An 18643-nucleotide genomic window follows, 5' to 3' on the forward strand; every position below is an offset into this window, starting at 1 on the left:
ATACAAAAAGACACTCATTAGTTCCGGAGACTCCAATAGTCTTAGAAGCTCTTATGCCTGGAAACAGAAACTAAGACCAAATACTATAACCAAAAAAATGCTCCCATCACCCCTGTTACTCAGGAAACTACAAAAGTTTAAAAAGCTCGTGCCAGGAACTGGGGATGAAAACCAAATAAATACTTATCATTTCATATTACACATACAATAAAGGATAGGAAGTTAGAACTTTTTCTCTTATACTTCTTATTTAAGTAATCTCTACCCCCAATGTAGGGCTCAAATTCATGACCCCAAGATCAAGAGTCACATGCTCTTCCAACTGAGCCAACCAGGAGCTCCAAAGTTAGAACTCTTAAGGGAAAATATTTTGATTACTATTCCTTTACTGTGAAAGTACTTCTCGTGTTCTTTATACCTTGATGAAGTATTATTGAGACTGCTAAGGCCAACAAATATAAACTGCTTTTATTGAGCAAAAATTAAGAATGGCTCAGGGTATATAATGGTAGTTGATGTAAATGCACTAAATCTCAGCTTCTAGAAGAGTTGATTTTGAACTCAATCATCCTTTAAGAGAAGACATACCAGCTCGCATAATTTCATCAACCAGGAGAATGTTGGTGGCAATCACCGTGCTGAAGAAAAAGATAACGGTGAGTAAAGCCTACCAACCCACTCTCATCTTTTCCCCCAGCAATCTCCAGCTACTAAAAGTACTCTGTTCTTTAATGATGTTGTATGAGGTATTATGAGATGAAGCTATTGTAAATACAAACATCACCCCTTGTACTATAATTTCAACTCCTCTGCTGATAAAAATTTGATTTTATATACCAGCAAATCTGAGTTCATTTTTAGCACATCATTTGCTTTTCCCTGCTAAGCACGTGGTACAATTTCAGTAAACTTCCTTCTTTCCCTTCCCCCTCAAATAAACAGTAAGATAAACATTTCCTGTATCTGACACTGCTAGAAGTAAAATGGAAAAAGGACTATAAAGTGACAGAAGCTAGTGTTAGTAACTAGATACCATGCCTTTTCATACACTTAACCATTTTTCACTATAGGGTGGCAAAAACAATAGACAAGTTTTAAAGTTACTGATTATGTCCCTAACAGTCTTTCTCTTTTTATTAATATGAATTTACCAAGAGTGAAGAAGTTGTTTTTTCACACAATAATTATCCCAAACTCCAGCATCTGCTGCTACCATGGGCTCACCTGCAAAGTAAAAACAAACTATTTTAATACTACAATCTTGATATATTCTGTTAATACTGGTTATATATTCTAACAGTGTTTAATATACCAGCAGAACTACTAGTGTCCAGGTCACAATGACCCCATGTTATCAAATCCAATCCAGGGGTCAGTTCTCAGGCCTTGTGGATCAGCAACACTTAACATGGCCTCCTGACTAGTCTTTCTTTACCCGTCTTCCAGGACACCACGCTCAGCCTCGTTTTTTCTTTTGCATTAGTGGCAACTTTTCTTTTGACTTTCCTGGTTCTTCCTCTTCTTCCCAGAGCTCTTAATTCTGGCGTAGCCAATGACTTAGTCCTGGGTTCTTTTCTTCTCTCTCTACACTCACTCCCCAGGTAATCTCATCCGGTCTTATGGATATAAACCGTATACACTCTGAAGACTCTTGTTTTTATCTCCAACCCAGAGCTCTTTCTTGAGCTCCAGACTCATACTTCCAACTGTCTATTTCACTTGAAAGTCTACAGACACTTTGAATTTAACTTTGCCAAAACTCAGTGCTGACCTGCCCCCCATCACAAGCTGCTCTACCCACAGTTCTCTGATGTGGTTAATGGCCATTCCAGTTGTTCAGTGGACTCCTCTCCACAGAATAGCCAGAGTGATCCTTTTAAACGTAATTAGGCCATGTCACACCTCTGCCAAAAATTGTTCCCTATTCCACCGCAGTAAAAGTCAAAGTCCTTGGATTGGCCTCCACACCCTGCATGATCTTTCTACTACCTCTCGCATCTCCTTCCTCCTCTTCAAAAGCTTCAGAGACTGACTTTTCCACTGGCTGCTCCCTCTACCCAGGATAGTCTTTCCTCAGTTCCCTAGCATGGCTACTTCCTTACTTCCTTTGATTATTTTCTATAGACGTATTCTCAATGAGGTCTACCCCGCCCACCTTTCTCTTTAAATTGCAACGCCCTCCCCGCACCTCATGCTAGCATTCACAGTCATCCTTATAGGGTTCTTTATTTTTTTCATAGAATTTATTACTCCTTAAATGTTCAGGGAACCTATCTGTTAAGGGTATTATTTACTGCCTATCCTTCCCTGCTATAATATAAGCTTAGAAGGTTCTTTGTGAATCTCAATAGTCAAATAACAAACACTCAAAAACTATTTCCTAAAAGAATAAATAAAAGAATTTCCTTTTCTTTTAAGAAGTTCAAAAGTAAAACTAAAGAATGAATGGGTCAACCAGGAAATTAAAGAAGAATTTAAAAAATTCATGGAAACCAATGAAAATGAAAACACAACTGTTTAAAATCTTTGGGATACAGCAAAGGCAGTCCTAAGAGAAAAGTATATAGTAATACAAGCCTTTCTCAAGAAACAAGAAAGGTCTCAAACACACAACCTAACCCTACACCTAAAGGAGCTAGAGAAAAAACAGCAAATAAAGCCTAAACCCAACAGGAGAAGAGAAATAATATAGATCAGAGCAGAAATCAATGAACTAGAAACCAAAAGAACAGTAGAACAGATCAACGAAATTAGGAGCTGGTTCTTTGAAAGAATTAACAAGATTGATAAACCCCTGGCCAGACTCATTAAAAAGAAAAGAGAAATGACCCAAATCAACAAAATCATGAATGAAAGAGGAGAGATCACAACCAACACCAAAGAAATACAAACAATTATAAGAACATATTATGAGCAACTCTATGCCAGCAAATTAGATAACCTGGAAGAAATGGATGCATTCCTAGAGAAGTATCAACTACCAAAACTGAACCAGGAAGAAATAGAAAACCTGAACAGACCTATAACCACTAAGGAAATTGAAGCAGTCATCAAAAATCTCCCAACAAACAAAAGCCCAGGGCCAGATGGCTTCCCAGGGGAATTCTACCAAACATTTAAAGAAGAGTTAATACCTACTCTTCTGAAACTGTTCCAAAAAATAGAAATGGAAGGAAAACTTCCAAACTCGTTTTATGAGGCCACCATTACCTTGATCCCCAAACCAGAAAAAGACCCCATCAAAAAGGAGAATTACAGACCAATATCCTTGATGAACATGGATACAAAAATTCTCACCAAAATACTAGCCAATAGGATCCAACAGTACATTAAACGGATTATTCACCACGACCAAGTGGGATTCATCCCTGGGCTGCAAGTTTGGTTCAACATCTGCAAATCAATCAACATGATACAATACATTAACAAAAGAAAGAACAAGAATCATAGGATCCTCTCAACAGATGCAGAAAAAGCATATGACAAAGTACAGCAACCTTTCTTGATCAAAACTCTTCAGGGTATAGGGATAGAGGGTACATACCTCAATATAAAGCCATCTATGAAAAACCCACAGCAAATATCGTTCTCAATGGGGAAAAACTGAGAGCTTTCCCCCTAAGGTCAGGAACGCGGCAGGGATGTCCACTATCACCACTGCTATTCAACATAGTATTAGAAGTCCTAGCCACAGCAATCAGACAACAAAAAGAAATCAAAGGCATCCGAATCGGCAAAGAAGTCAAACTCTCACTCTTTGCAGATGATACGATACTGTATGTGGAAAACCCAAAAGACTCCACAGCAAAACTGCGAGAACTCATACAGGAATTCAGTAAAGTGGCAGGATATAAAATCAATGCACAGAAATCAGTAGCATTCCTATACACCAACAACAAGACAGAAGAAAGAGAAATTAAGGAGTCGATCCCATTTACAATTGCACCCAAAACCGTAAGATACCTAGGAATAAATCTAACCAAAGAGGCAAAGGATCTGAGGTGCCTGGGTGGCTCAGTCATTAAGCATCTGCCTTCAGCTCAGGTAATGGTCCCAGAGTCCTGGGATCTAGTCCCACATCAGGCTCCCTACTCAGCGGGAAGCCTGCTTCTCCCTCTCCCACTCCCCCTGCTTGTGTTCCTGCTCTCACCATCTCTCTCTCTCTGTGTCAAGTAGATAAATAAAATCTTAAAAAAAAAAAGAGGCAAAGGATCTGTACTCAGAAAACTATAAAATACTCATAAAAGAAATTGAGGAAGACACAAAGAAATGGAAAAACATTCCATGCTCATGGATTGGAAGAACAAATATTGTGAAGATGTCAATGCTACCTAGAACAATCTACACATTCAATGCAATCCCCATCAAAATACCATCCACTTTTTTCAAAGAAATGGAACAAATAATCCTAAAATTTGTATGGAACCAGAAGAGACCCCGAATAGCCAGAGGAATGTTGAAAAAGAAAAGCAAAGCTGGCAGCATCACAACTCCGGACTTCCAGCTCTATTACAAAGCTGCCATCATCAAGACAGTATGGTACGGGAACAAAAACAGACACATAGATCAATGGAAAGAATAGAGAGCCCAGAAATGGACCCTCAACTCTATGGTCAACTTATCTTTGACAAAGCAGGAAAGAATGTCCAATGGAAAAAAGACAGTCTCTTCAACAAATGATGTTGGGAAAACTGGACTGCAACATGCAGAAGAATGAAACTGGACCATTTTCTAACACCACACACAAAAATAGACTCCAAATGGCTGAAAGACCTAACTGTGAGACAGAAGTCCATCAAAATCCTAAAGGAGAACACAGGCAGCAACCTCTTCGACCTCAGCTGCACCAACTTCTTCCTAGAAACATTGAGAAAGGTAAGGGAAGCAAGGGCAAAAATGAACTATTGGGACTTCATCAAGATAAAAAGCTTTTGCACAGCAAAAGAAACAGTCCACAAAACCAAAAGACAACCGACAGAATAGGAGAAAATATTTGCAAATGACATATCAGATAAAGGCCTAGTATCCAAAATCTATAAAGAACTTATCAAACTCAACACCCAAAGAACAAATAATCCGATCAAGAAATGGGCAGAAGACATGAACAGACATTTTTCCAAAGACATCCAAAAGGCCAACAGACACATGAAAAAGTGCTCAACATCGCTCGGCATCAGGGAAATCCAAATCAAAACCTCAGTGAGGTATCACCTCACACCAGTCAGAATGGCTAAAATTAACAAGTCAGGAAACGACAGATGTTGGTGAGGATGCGGAGAAAGGGGAACCCTCCTACACTGTTGGTGGGAATGCAAGCTGGTGCAGCCACTCTGGAAAACAGTATGGAGGTTCCTCAAAAAGTTGAAAATAGAGCTACCCTACGATCCAGCAATTGCACTACTGGCTATTTACCCCAAAGATACAAATGTAGGGATACAAAGGGGTATGTGCACCCTGATGTTTATGGCAGCAATGTCCACAATAGCCAAACTGTGGAAAGAGCCAAGATGTCCATCGACAGATGAATTGATAAAGAAGACATGGTACATATACACAATTGAATATTATGCAGCCATCAAAAGGAATGAGATCTTGCCATTTGCAACGACGTGGATGGAACTGGAGGGTGTTATGCTGAGTGAAATAAGTCAATCAGAGAAAGACATGTATCATACGACCCCACTGATATGAGGAATTCTTAATCTCAGGAAACAAACTGAGGGTTGCTGGAGTGGGGGTGGGGTGGGAGGGATGGGGTGGCTGGGTGATAGACATCGGGGAGGGTTATGTGCTATGGTGAGCGCTGTGAATTGTGAGAGACTGTTGAATCACAGATCTGTACCTCTGAAACAAATAGTGCAATATATGTTAAGAAAAAAAGAAGAAGAAGAAGATAGCAGGAGGGGAAGAATGAAGGGGAGTAAATCGGTGGGAGAGATGAACCATGAGAGATTATGGACTATGAAAAACAAACTGAGGGTTCTAGAGGGGAGAGGGGTGGGAGGATGGGTTAGCCTGGTGATGGGTATTAAAGAGGGCACATTCTGCATGGAGCACTGGGTGTTATGCACAAACAATGAATCATGGAACACTACATCAAAAACTAATGATGTAATGTATGGTGATTAACATAACAATAAAAAATTTTTTAAAAAAGAACTTCAGTAAAGAAAAAAGAAGTTCAAAAGTAAATTAAAGGCACCCAAAATTTAAATATTAAAGTCACCCAAATCTCCACTCCCTTACTATAAGTTCTAGGTCACTGTAGTAAACCTCTTTCTTTACTGAGCAGCTAATTTTTCTTCACTTTCTTACCTGTATCCAAATCTATGCCAACAGGTTGTTTTGATTCTGAATGTTCAGCCTGAACTTTTACTAGCATTTCCTGCAGGTCAAAACCAGAATTCTGAGCAAGAACCTTTAAGAATAAAAATAATAATAAATATACGGGTGAAATATCTTCACATACATATTTGAATATCAAATATAAAAAATGAGGCTCTTCTCTCTAGTCTTGTGAAAACATATTCATAATACAGTAATCATCTCCTTTTGAAGAATTCCATTCTTAATCTAAATCAAATTATTTCATGTATCTAGCAGTTTTTATATTTACTTAAACATTTTCCCTATGTATATTACACTAAATTCTGAGGACATTACAGTCCCCCATCCCCACCCCACTATCTTAATTTCCCTCCTTGCAAAAGATTTCTTAAAAAATGGAAAGAGGGGCGGGCGCCTGACTGGCTCAGTCGGAAGAGCATGTGACTTGATCAAGGGTCATGAGTTCAAGCCCCATTCTGGGTGTAGAGATTACATAAATAAATAAATAAAAACTTTTTTAAAAAATGGAAAATTAGGGGGCACCTGGGTGTCTGGTCAGTTAAGCATCTGCCTTCGGCTCAGGTCATGATCCCAGGGTCCTGGGATCGAGTCCTACATCAGGCTCCTTGCTCAGCAGGGAGCCTGCTTCTCCTTCTCCCTCTGCCCCTCTCCCCTGCTTGTACACTCACACTTGGGCTCTCGCCTGTGCTGACTCGCTCTCTCTCTCGTGCTCTAAGTAAAATCTTTAAAAAATAATTTTAAAAAATGGAAAATCAGTAGAATGGTATTTCTTCTCGTCCCTTCAGCCACACTTTTTCTAGATTTTCCTAGGCACCTGTTAAAGTAACCCTACATATTTTCAGGATCTTTGTGTCCCTCATCAACATGAGGAGAGTCCTGACCTGTGGCAACAGGAATAGAGATAACAGCACTCTAAATCAGGTTTATTTCCAAGTAGTACCAAACCAACAGCTGATAAGTAAAAAGGAACCATCACTGTATACCAGGCTTACCAGTTTGTGTCAACTACTGGATCATCACATACTGACTTTGCTGTTTCAGGCAAAGAGAAAAATAGATCTCCAATTTTCAAAGATTCCACAAATTATGAATAATTTTAAAGCAATTAACAAAGAGACTTTGCTAGCACTGTTCTTAATATTTTAATTCATGGTAATAACATCTTTGACATGGTCTTCTGTGTTTCTAGTGGTTCACAACCAGATTAAGGCAAACGACTACCATTCCTTTTAATGGTAGTTCTCTGTCCTGCTGTCGATACAGGGAACATCTGGTTTCTCTCCTTTTGTAGGTAATAATATGAAAATGACAAAAGCATGCTCATATTTGGCAGTGCCAAACAGCCTGAAGTTCTCGCTAACCACAATTTAAAGTGATGATAATACTTTGGATACCACCACCAAGATAAAAATCTACCCCAAAGTCTAGTTAAATTTTAAGTTCTAAACTTTTTCATTATGATTAATTATGAACCATTTTTGAAGGAAATTTCCAGACTTACTTCAACTTTTGGTGCTCAGAGATAAGCAAAGGGGTAATTTAGTTATTTCATGAAACTCTGACAAGGATTCTGAGCTATTATCCAAAAGTTTCCCTGCTTTAGCTGTAACCTTTTTTTTTAATAATTTTTATTGTTATGTTAATCACCATACATTACATCATTAGTTTTTGATGTAGTGTTCCATGATTCATTGTTTGTGCATAACACCCAGTGCTCCACGCAGAATGTGCCCTCTTTAATACCCATCACCAGGCTAACCCATCCCCCACCCCCCTCCCCTCTAGAACCCTCAGTTTGTTTTTCAGAGTCCATCGTCTCTCATGGTTCATTTCCCCCCTCCGACTTACTCCCCTTCATTCTTCCCCTCCTGCTATCTTCTTCTTCTTCTTTTTTTCTTAACATATATTGCATTATTTGTTTCAGAAGTACAGATCCGTGATTCATCAGTCTTGTACAATTCACAGTGCTCACCATAGCACATACCCTCCCCAATGTCTATCACCCAGCCACCCAATCCCTCCCATCCCCCACCACTCCAGCAACACTCAGTTTGTTTCCTGAGATTAAGAATTCCTCATATCAGTGAGGTCGTATGATCCATGTCTTTCTCTGATTGACTTATTTCACTCAGCATAACACCCTCCGGTTCCATCCACGTCGTTGCAAATGGCAAGATCTCATTCCTTTTGATGGCTGCATAATATTCCATTGTGTATATATACCACCTCTTCTTTATCCATTCATCTGTCGATGGACATCTTGGTTCTTTCCACAGTTTGGCTATTGTGGACATTGCTGCCATGAACATCAAGGTGCACATACCCCTTTGTATCCCTACATTTGTATCTTTGGGGTAAATAGCCAGTAGTGCAATTGCTGGATCGTAGGGTAGCTCTATTTTCAACTGTTTGAGGAACCTCCATACTGTTTTCCAGAGTGGTTGCACCTAGCTGTAACCTATCTTAAACAAAACTGCATGGGGAAATGCAAATAAAAACTGTCTTTCTACTCTGATGTTAGATAATGTGGACAATTTATAATCCAACACCCTTATGTCCAACCAGTTGTTCTTTGGCCATTAGTATAGTTGTACCTTAGGAATAATGAGCAAGGCATCAGCAAAAGCTTGGACTCCAAGACGAGCTCTTCCTTTTATACTGTGCTTGTAATTAACAAGAGCCTCCGCTATTGCCACTTCAACTGCACCTGCTCCCGGAACCACACAGCCTATTGGAGGGAAAAGATTGGCAAGGCATGCCAGATAGAAACACCAGAGAAAAAAGTACTTAGCTATTCAAGTGTGTTCAATTATACTGCCAACACCTAAAATATATCTAAATATATACAGAAATAAAGTAGGTTGCATAGTTCAGTGGTTACTCAGATGCCTTATGAAGCATCCTGAAGTTACACACCATTAAATAATTAGGCATGGTACAGACAACTGGCTATAAGCAGCTTATCTCATTGAAGAGTAGATATTTCTTCCACCTTCATCTTATTCCTTTATGACTACATTTAAAAGGTAGTTATTTATAATTTTGGGGACAGGAAACTAATTGTAGTATCTGATTTGAAAAAAACTTTAGGCCAAGATAATGTGGCCATTGTTTTGGTATAGAATTCTTGTGACTTATTATAGTATCTGTTTTCTGTACTGAAGCAAAACCCAAACTGTTACCTGAGGAAAAAATATAGGTGTTCTTATTATTCTAAGGCAAAAGCTCTGGTTAAAAACATCAATTTTCGGGGTGCCTGGGTGGCTCAGTCATTAAGTGTCTGCCTTCGGCTCAGGTCATGATCTCAGGGTCCTGGGATCAAGCCCCTCATCAGGCACCCCGCTCAGCGGGGAGCCTGCTTCTCCCACTCCCTCTCCCCCTGGCTGTGTTCCCTCTCTCGCTGTTTCTCTGTCAAATAAATAAAAATAAATAAAATTTTAAAAAACCACAATTTTCACAACAGGATACGACTTTTATACCTGCTGATACGATTTTTATGAAGTTTATGACTCTCCTTTGAATCAACAAATTTGCTTTGGAATCACCCATCTTTAAAACAAAACAACACAAAAAGAATCTCTCTTTTATCCCACATCATTTTTTAATTACTTGCCTTTTCCTCTGCTTCCCTGTACAACATAACTGCTCAAAAGAGTTGTCTACCCACAAAGTGATTGCATCCTTGCCTCCCATTCAGATTTTTAAAAAGTTTCTTGTGATATAACACGTATGTTAATTATACCAGAATTAAAAAGTAATTTTAAAAAACTTTTTTAAGTTCCTTGTGAAATACTATATATACACAGAAGAATATTTACATGTACAAGGTATAAACAATAAATGCACAAATAAATGTACTCATGTACCTCCCACCCACCTTAAGAAACAGAACATTACCAGTAGTGTAAAAACTTCCCTGATCCCATTCTGCAAAAACACATCCAAATTTGTGGGACGGTACTAAAGCAATACCTAAAAAGAAACTTGTATCACTAAACACCTACATTAGAAAAGAAAAAAGGTCTCAAACTAATGACCTCAACTGCCACCTTAAGAACTAGAAAAGAGCAAGTGATACCTAATGTAAACAAAAGAAAGAAAATAATAAAAATTGGATCAGTAATCAATAAAATAAACATGAACATTGTTAAAAAACAGAATGAAAGTCAGAAATGAAAAAGGTAATTATCACTATAGATTCTGCAGACACTAAAAGTATAATAGTAAAGGGCGCCTGGGTGGCTCAGTTGGTTAAGCAACTGCCTTCGGCTCAGGTCATGATCCTGGAGTCCCAGGATCGAGTCCCACATCGGTCTCCCTGCTCAGCAGGGAGTCTGCTTCTCCCTCTGACCCTCCCCCCTCTCATGTGCTCTCTCTAATAAATAAATAAAATCTTTAAAAAAATATATAATAGTAAGGGAATATTATGAACGACTTTATGCTAATAAATTTGAAAACTTAGATCAGGGATTAGCAACTTTCTGCAGAAGACCAGATTTAAATATTTTAGGCTCTGTGGGCCATACCATCTCCTTTGTAACTATTCAAATCTGCCATTGTAGCACAAAAAGAGCCACAGGCAATACATAAATGAATGGGTATAGCTGTATCCACATAAACTTTATTTATCAAAAACAGGCAGCAAACAGGATTTAGCTCATGGGCAGCAGTTTGATGTTCTCAACAGACAAGTTTCTTGAAAGACACAAACTCAAAAAAAAAAAAAAAGATAAACTGAATAGCCCTGTATCTATTAAAAAGACTGATTATAGCTTAAATTTCTCCCATGAAGAAAACTGCAGGCCCAGATGGCTTTACTGGTGAATTCCACCAAACAGTAAAGAAAGAAGTAATACCAATTCTACACAACAATTCAACACTTTCAGAAAATTAAAGAGGAGAGAATATTTTTAACTCATTCTATGAGGCCAGCATTATTCTAACAGCAAAAAAAAAAAAAAAAAACAGATAAAGGCATTATAAGCAAAAAATATATAAATACCCCTTATTTTAGGAAATCAAATCCAATATACAGAAAGGACAATGCACATAGCAGCATTACTCACAATAGTCAAAAGGTGAAGCAATCTAAGTTTCCATCAATGGATAAATGGATAAACAACAAATGGTATATACATACAATGCAATGTTATTCAGCCTCAAAAAGCAAGGACATTCTGACATATGGCACAACATGGATGAACCCTGAAAGACATTATGCTAAGTGAAATAAGCCAGTCACAAGAAGACAAATACTGGATGATTGCACTCAAACGAGGTACATAGAAAGTCAATTTCATAGAGACCGTAAGTAGAATAGTGGTTTCCGGGAGACGGGAGGAGAGGGGAATGAAGAGTTATTGTTTAATGGCTATGGAGTTTCAGTACTGTAAGATGAAAAATGTTCTATTGATGGATGATGGTGACGGGTGCACAACAACATGAAAGAATGTAACTTAATGCCATTGAATTGTAACACTTAAAAATGATTAAAATGACAAATTGTGTGTGTGTGTGTGTGTGTGTGTATATATATCCACAATTTTATAAAAACTGTAATCTATTTTTATAGAGGATAATACATCATAAGTAAGTAGGGTTTATCCCAAGAATGTAAGGTTGGTTGAACATTTGAAAATCAATGTAATTTACCACATTAATAATCTAACAGAGAAGAAACATATAATCACCTCAATAGATCACCAGAAAAGCAACTGGTAAAATCCAGCATCATTCGTGATAAAAACTCAGCAAGAGAAGAGAACTTCCTCAATCTGACAGAGGACTTCTAGAAAAATCTACAGCCAAATATCATACATAATAGAGAAAGACTGAATGTTGTCCCCCTATGATCAGGAGCAAGGAAAGGATGCCCACTCTCACCATTTTTTCAACAATGTACTGAAGTTTCTAACCCATGAAATAAAAAGAAAAAAGAAAAAGTTATCCAGGGGCACCTGGGTGGCTCAGTCGTTAAGCGTCTGCCTTCAGCTCAGGTCATGATCCCAGGGTTCTGGGATCGAACCCCACATCGGGCTCCCTGCTCGGCAGGAAGCCTGCTTCTCCCTCTCCCACTCTCCCTGCTTGTGTTCCCTCTCTCGCTGTTTCTCTCTCTGTCAAATAAATAAATAAAATCTTTAAAAAAAAAAAAAGCTACCCAGATTGGAAAGGAAGAAGTAAAATTGTCTTTATTAGCAGACAACATGATCATTTATATAGACAATTCAATGAAATCTATAAGAAAGCTACTAGAATAGGTGAGTTTAACAAGGTTACAGAATTAAAGATCAATATACAAAAATCAACTGTATTTCTATGTCTTAACAACAATCAGAAATTGAAATTTTAATTTTTTTAAAGATTTTATTTATTTATTTGACAGAGAGAGAGATCACAAGTAGGCAGAGAGGCAGGCAGAGAGAGAGAGGGAGAAGCAGGCTCCCTGCTGAGGAGAGAGCCCAATTAGTTACAATAATCAGGATGGTATATTAACATTGAGATAGACAGATCAATGGAACAGAATAAGAACCCAGAAATAGAACCACACAAATATGGACAACTGATTTTCAGTGAAAAGTTTCAATCGCAACTTAACTCACTGGTTAAAGAAGAATCTTTTCAACAAATGTAGCTGGAACAATTTGATCAAAGAATATTAAGGTATACCTTAGGTGTATACCTAAGAGTTGATTTGCTGGGTCATATAATAACTGTGTTTAACTTGTTAAGGAACTCCCTATTGTTTTCCAGCAGTTCCCACCAGCAATGTTGACAGCTCCAATTTCTCCATATCCTTGCCAACATTTACTATTGTCCAGCTTTTTGATTTATACTCATCATAACAGTTGTGAAATGGTATCTCTTTATGGTTTTAATTTTCATTTTCCTAATGACTAATTATGTTGAGGATCTTTCCATGTGCTTATTATTCTATTTTTTTTTAAGATTTTTTTCTTATTTATTTGACAGAGAGAGACACAGTGAGAGAGGGAACACAAGCAGGGGGAGTGGGAGAGGGAGAAGCAGGCTTCCAGCCGAGCAGGGAGCCCAATGCGGGGCTCAATCCCAGGACCCTGGGATCGTGACCTGAGCTGAAGGCAGACTCTTAACGACTGAGCCACCCAGGCGCCCCTATTATTCTATTTTAAATTTGTGTTTTTATTGAATTACCTACTCCAACTCCTCTTAGAAGGAAGTTGGTTTATAAATTATCAATAAATAATACATGCTAATATTCTTTCTTAATCTTTCTTAAAATTACACTGCACCTAAGGTAATGGAATGAGTTCTAAGCTGTAAAAGCCTTTTCGTGGTTTTAAAAACAAATTTCTTTTTCTCTCTCTCTCTTTTTTTTTTTAAGATTTTATTTATTTATTTGAGAGAGAGAATGAGAGATAGAGAGCATGAGAGGGAAGAGGGTCAGAGGGAGAAGCAGACTCCCTGCCGAGCAGGGAGCCCGATGTGGGACTCGATCCCGGGACTCCAGGATCATGACCTGAGCTGAAGGCAGTCGCTTAACCAACTGGGCCACCCAGGCGTCCCTCTCTCTCTCTTTTTTAAGTAGGCTCCACACCCAGCGTGGAGCCCAACTTGGGCCTGAACTCACGACCCTGAGACTGAGACCTGAGCTGAGTTCAAGAGTCAGACGCTTAACTGACTGAGCCACCCAGGAGCCCGCCCCAGTGGTTTTAAAAATAAATTTCTAAAAATTAAAAAATGATACTATAGCATTAAATTAAGTGCTTTTTCATTTCATAAACAGAAGTTAATTAAAAGGGCAGCACACTGGGGCACCTGGGTGGCTCAGTCGAGTAAGCACCTGACTTCACCTCAGGTCATGATCTCAGAGTCCTGGGATCAAGGTCCGAGTCCGGCTCCCTGCTCAGCTTGCGAGTCGGCTTGTCCCTCTCCTCCTTCTGCCCCTCCCCCCACTTGTTCTCACACACTCTCACTCAAATAAATAAATAAATAAAATCTAACCCCCAAAAAAGTACAGCATACTTATTAAGAATATTCCATGGAAAAATCTTCACAATCTAAACTATAAATTATCCAAAATGAAGCGAGAGGATAATAATCATTCATATCTTTTAAAATACTATATATATTTATGATAGATTTATTACTACTTTAAATATACATAAGGTTCATGTCCATCACAACAAAGAGCCTACCATCTTCAATGGCATTTTTGATGGCACGAAGTCCATCCCTGATAGCGTCCTTGATTTGTGTGAGAGTATGCTTATTTGGTCCTTTAACCAACAAGGTGACAGAACGAGGGTTAACACAGGCCTCGATAAAAGTGAACTTTTCTTCACCCTAGAGGATAATCCAAGAAAATATAACTCTAATACTTAATGTTATTATGAAATGAAGGCCCAGTTTATAATATTAGAATCCAATCTTCATGTGAATTTTTCTTATCAAACATAACTAAATATGTGTTAAAAGCAGTTAAGTTTATATTTGAACTCTCAACAAACATTCAGATAAATAAATTGTAAAATCTGTCCTGGGGATTATTCAGACATCAAAAGGTAAAGCCTGAACTAAAAGATTTAGTATTAAAAAAAAAAAGGTTTACTCTTCACTTTATAACCCCTGCCCACAGAGATACTCACTAATGTACACTCATGTACAAGACCAGCATGTCCCAAGCAATCTACATTGAGGTCTTCAAGAGAATTCACAGCCATTCCACCACAAGCAAGAGAGAGTCTGAAATGACATATATCACCATAGCTTTTGTTATAGAAAGCACTAAAGACTTAATTTCTTAAAGGGGAAAAGATATCTAACATAGAAGACTGCATTGTTGCTGTGTTGTATTGTTTTTAAAATCTGTGTTAAGAAGGGGCGCCTCTGTGGCTCAGTCAGTTAAGCGGCTGCCTTCAGTTCAGGTCATGATCCCAGGTCCTGGGACTGAGTTCTACATCGGGCTCCCTGCTCAGTGGGGAGTCTGCTTCTCCCTCTGCCCCTCCCCACTGCTCATGCTCTCTCTCTCTCTCTCTCTCAAATAAATAAATAAAATCTTAAAAAAAAATCCTCAGTGCTCTGCCCATTCATCCTTTTAAAAAAAATGTTTTAAGATAAAAACCTTCTTTGTACTTCAACAAAGTTCTGAGGTAGGTTAACAGTCTTGATTTTTGATACTTCCATTACTTATTGAAATTAAAAACATTTGGAATCTGTATGCTATTTTGCTCAACAATGTTTACATATAAGCTAAAAGGAATACCATGGGATCATTTCAATTTAATCTATTAAAAAACAGGATACATAAAATACTCATGAAAGAAATTGAAGAAGACACAAAGAAATGGAAAAACGTTCCATGCTCATGGATTGGAAGAACAAATATTGTGAAGATGTCAATGCTACCTAGAGCAATCTACACATTCAATGCAATCCCCATCAAAATACCATCCACTTTTTTCAAAGAAATGGAACAAATAATCCTAAAATTTGTCTGGAACCAGAAGAGACTCCAAATAGCCAGAGGAATGTTGAAAAAGAAAAGCAAAGCTGCCGGCATCACAATTCCGGACTTCCAGCTCTATTACAAAGCTGTCATCATCAAGACAGTATGGTACAGGAACAAAAACAGACACATAGATCAATGGAACAGAATAGAGAGCCTAGAAATGGACCCTCAACTCTATGGTCAACTCATCTTTGACAAAGCAGGAAAGAATGTCCAATGGAAAAAAGACAGTCTCTTCAACAAATGGTGTTGGGAAAATTGGACAGCCACGTGCAGAAGAATGAAACTGGACCACTTCCTTACACCACACACAAAAATAGACTCCAAATGGTTGAAAGACCTAAACGTGAGACAGGAGTCCATCAAAATCCTAAAGGAGAACACAGGCAGCAACCTCTTCGACCTCAGCCGCAGCAACTTCTTCCTAGAAGCATCGCCAAAGGCAAGGGAAGCAAGGGCAAAAATGAACTATCGGGATTTCATCAAGATAAAAAGCTTTTACACAGCAAAAGAAACAGTCCACAAAACCAAAAGACAACCAACAGAATGGGAGAAAATATTTGCAAATGACATATCAGATAAAGGCTAGTATCCAAAATCTATAAAGAACTTATCAAACTCAACACCCAAAGAACAAATAATCCAATCAAGAAATGGGCAGAAGACATGAACAGACATTTTTCCAAAGAAGACATCCAAATGGCCAACAGACACATGAAAAAGTGCTCAACATCGCTCGGCATCAGGGAAATCCAAATCAAAACCTCAATGAGGTATCACCTCACACCAGTCAGAATGGCTAAAATTAACAAGTCAGGAAATGACGATGTTGGTGAGGATGCAGAGAAAGGGGAACCCTCCTACACTGTTGGTGGGAATGCAAGCTAGTGCGACCACTCTGGAAAACAGTATGGAGGTTCCTCAAAAAGTTGAAAATAGAGCTACCCTACGATCCAGCAATTGCACTACTGGCTATTTACCACAAAGATACAAATGTAGGGATCCGAAGGGGTACGTGCACCCCAATGTTTATAGCAGCAATGTCCACAATAGCCAAACTGTGGAAAGAGCCAAGATGTCCATCGACAGATGAATGGATAAAGACGATGTGGTATATATACACAATGGATTATTATGCAGCCATCAAAAGGAATGAGATCTTGCCATTTGCAACGACGTGGATGGAACTGGAGGGTGTTATGCTGAGTGAAATAAGTCAATCAGAGAAAGACATGTATCATACGACCTCACTGATATGAGGAATTCTTTTTTTTTTAAAGACTTTATTTATTTATTCATGAGAGACAGAGAGAGGGAGGGAGAGAGAAAGGCAGAGGGAGAAGCAGGCTCCCAAGGAGCAGGGAGCCCGATGCGGGACTCGATCCCAGGACTCCGGGACCATGATCTGAGCCAAAGGCAGACGCTTAACCATCTGAGCCACCCAGGCACCCGATATGAGGAATTCTTAATCTCAGGAAACAAACTGAGGGTTGCTGGAGTGGTGGGGGGTGGGAGGGATGGGGTGGCTGGGTGATAGATATTGGGGAGGGTATGCGCTATGGTGAGCGCTGTGAATTGTGCAAGACTGTTGAATCACAGATCTGTACCTCTGAAACAAATAGTGCAATATATGTTAAGAAAAAAAAAAGAAGAAGATAGCAGGAGGGGAAGAATGAAGGGGGGAAATCGGAGGGGGAGATGAACCATGAGAGACGATGGACTCTGAAAAACAAACTGAGGGTTCTAGAGGGGAGGGGCGTGGGGGGATGGGTTAGCCTGGTGATGGGTATTAAAGAGGGCAAGTTCTGTGTGGAGCACTGGGTGTTATGCACAAACAATGAATCATGGAACACTACATCAAAAACCAATGATGTAATGTATGGTGATTAACATAACAATAAAAATTTAAAGAAAAAAAACAGGATACATAATAATCAGCAAGCTCACCTTTCCATATTTCTTCTTTTTGCTCTGCGAAGAGCTACTATGCCATGTTTTGCAAGAGTATCTAAGGAAAATGGATCAATTCCCTAAAATCAAATTAGCATAAAAGTTATAAGCATATCTTAAGCCAGTAGTTCTCAAACTTTCTGATCTCAGCACTGCTTCACATTCTTAAAAATTATTAAGAAACCAAAAAAGCTTTTGTTTATCTGACCTGTATCTATATTTGTCATATTATAAAGTAAAATTGAGAAAAATTTAAAATATTAATCCATTCAAAATAATAAACCTGTTTTATGTTAACATAAATAACATCTTTATTTTAAGATTTTATTTATTTATTTGACATAGAGAGACACAGCAAGAGAGGGAACACAAGCAGGGGAGTGGGCAGAGGGAGAAGCAGGCTTCCCGCTGAGCAGGGAGCTGGATGTGGGGCTCGATCCCAGGACCCTGGGATCATGACCTGAGCTGAAGGCAGATGCTTAGCAACTGAGCCACCCAGGCGCCCCCTTAAATAATATCTTTTAAGTGAAAACTTACTATACCTTCCTAAACAAAAAAAATGTATAGCTTAAAGTAATGGTACTGTTTCACATTTTTGTTATCTTTTTAATGTCTGTCTTAATAGAAGACATCTAGATTCTCATATCTTCTTCTGCATTCAATTTGGTGTGATATGTTGTTTGGGTTAAAGTATATTAAAACTTGGACTCAAACAAATATGTATTGGAAAATGGAGGAATATTTTAATAGCCTTTTCAGATAAATGTGGATATTCTTCTTTGATACTGTATCAAAACTGAATAAATGATAGTTTCTTAAAGGTTAGTGTCAATGTGAAATATGGAACCTATCAAACTT

General features: G+C 38.5%; 1 protein-coding gene across 4 annotated transcripts in view; it reads right to left on the reverse strand.

The window, feature by feature from the left end:
• Positions 1–453: 453 nt before the first annotated feature.
• CCT6B (chaperonin containing TCP1 subunit 6B) overlaps positions 454–18643 on the reverse strand; it is a 34438-nt gene continuing 16248 nt past the window's right edge. For 2 of the 4 annotated variants that reach the window (XM_025851553.2, XM_025851552.2), the window contains 7 exons: positions 17783–17865; positions 14973–15069; positions 14523–14670; positions 8943–9076; positions 6316–6418; positions 1152–1224; positions 454–638 (listed from right to left, as the gene is read on the reverse strand). In XM_025851553.2, coding sequence (XP_025707338.1) covers positions 566–638; positions 1152–1224; positions 6316–6418; positions 8943–9076; positions 14523–14670; positions 14973–15069; positions 17783–17865 — 711 coding nt within the window. In that variant the 3' untranslated portion in view covers positions 454–565. The remainder of the gene's footprint in view (positions 639–1151; positions 1225–6315; positions 6419–8942; positions 9077–14522; positions 14671–14972; positions 15070–17782; positions 17866–18643) is intronic. The other 2 variants (XM_025851554.2, XM_073879445.1) reach the window with 2 other exon arrangements.

This window comes from Callorhinus ursinus, unplaced genomic scaffold (assembly GCF_003265705.2).
Source record: "Callorhinus ursinus isolate GAN/ISIS: 27379988/994484 unplaced genomic scaffold, GSC_fseal_2.0 scaffold34, whole genome shotgun sequence".
Classification (NCBI taxonomy): domain Eukaryota; kingdom Metazoa; phylum Chordata; class Mammalia; order Carnivora; family Otariidae; genus Callorhinus; species Callorhinus ursinus.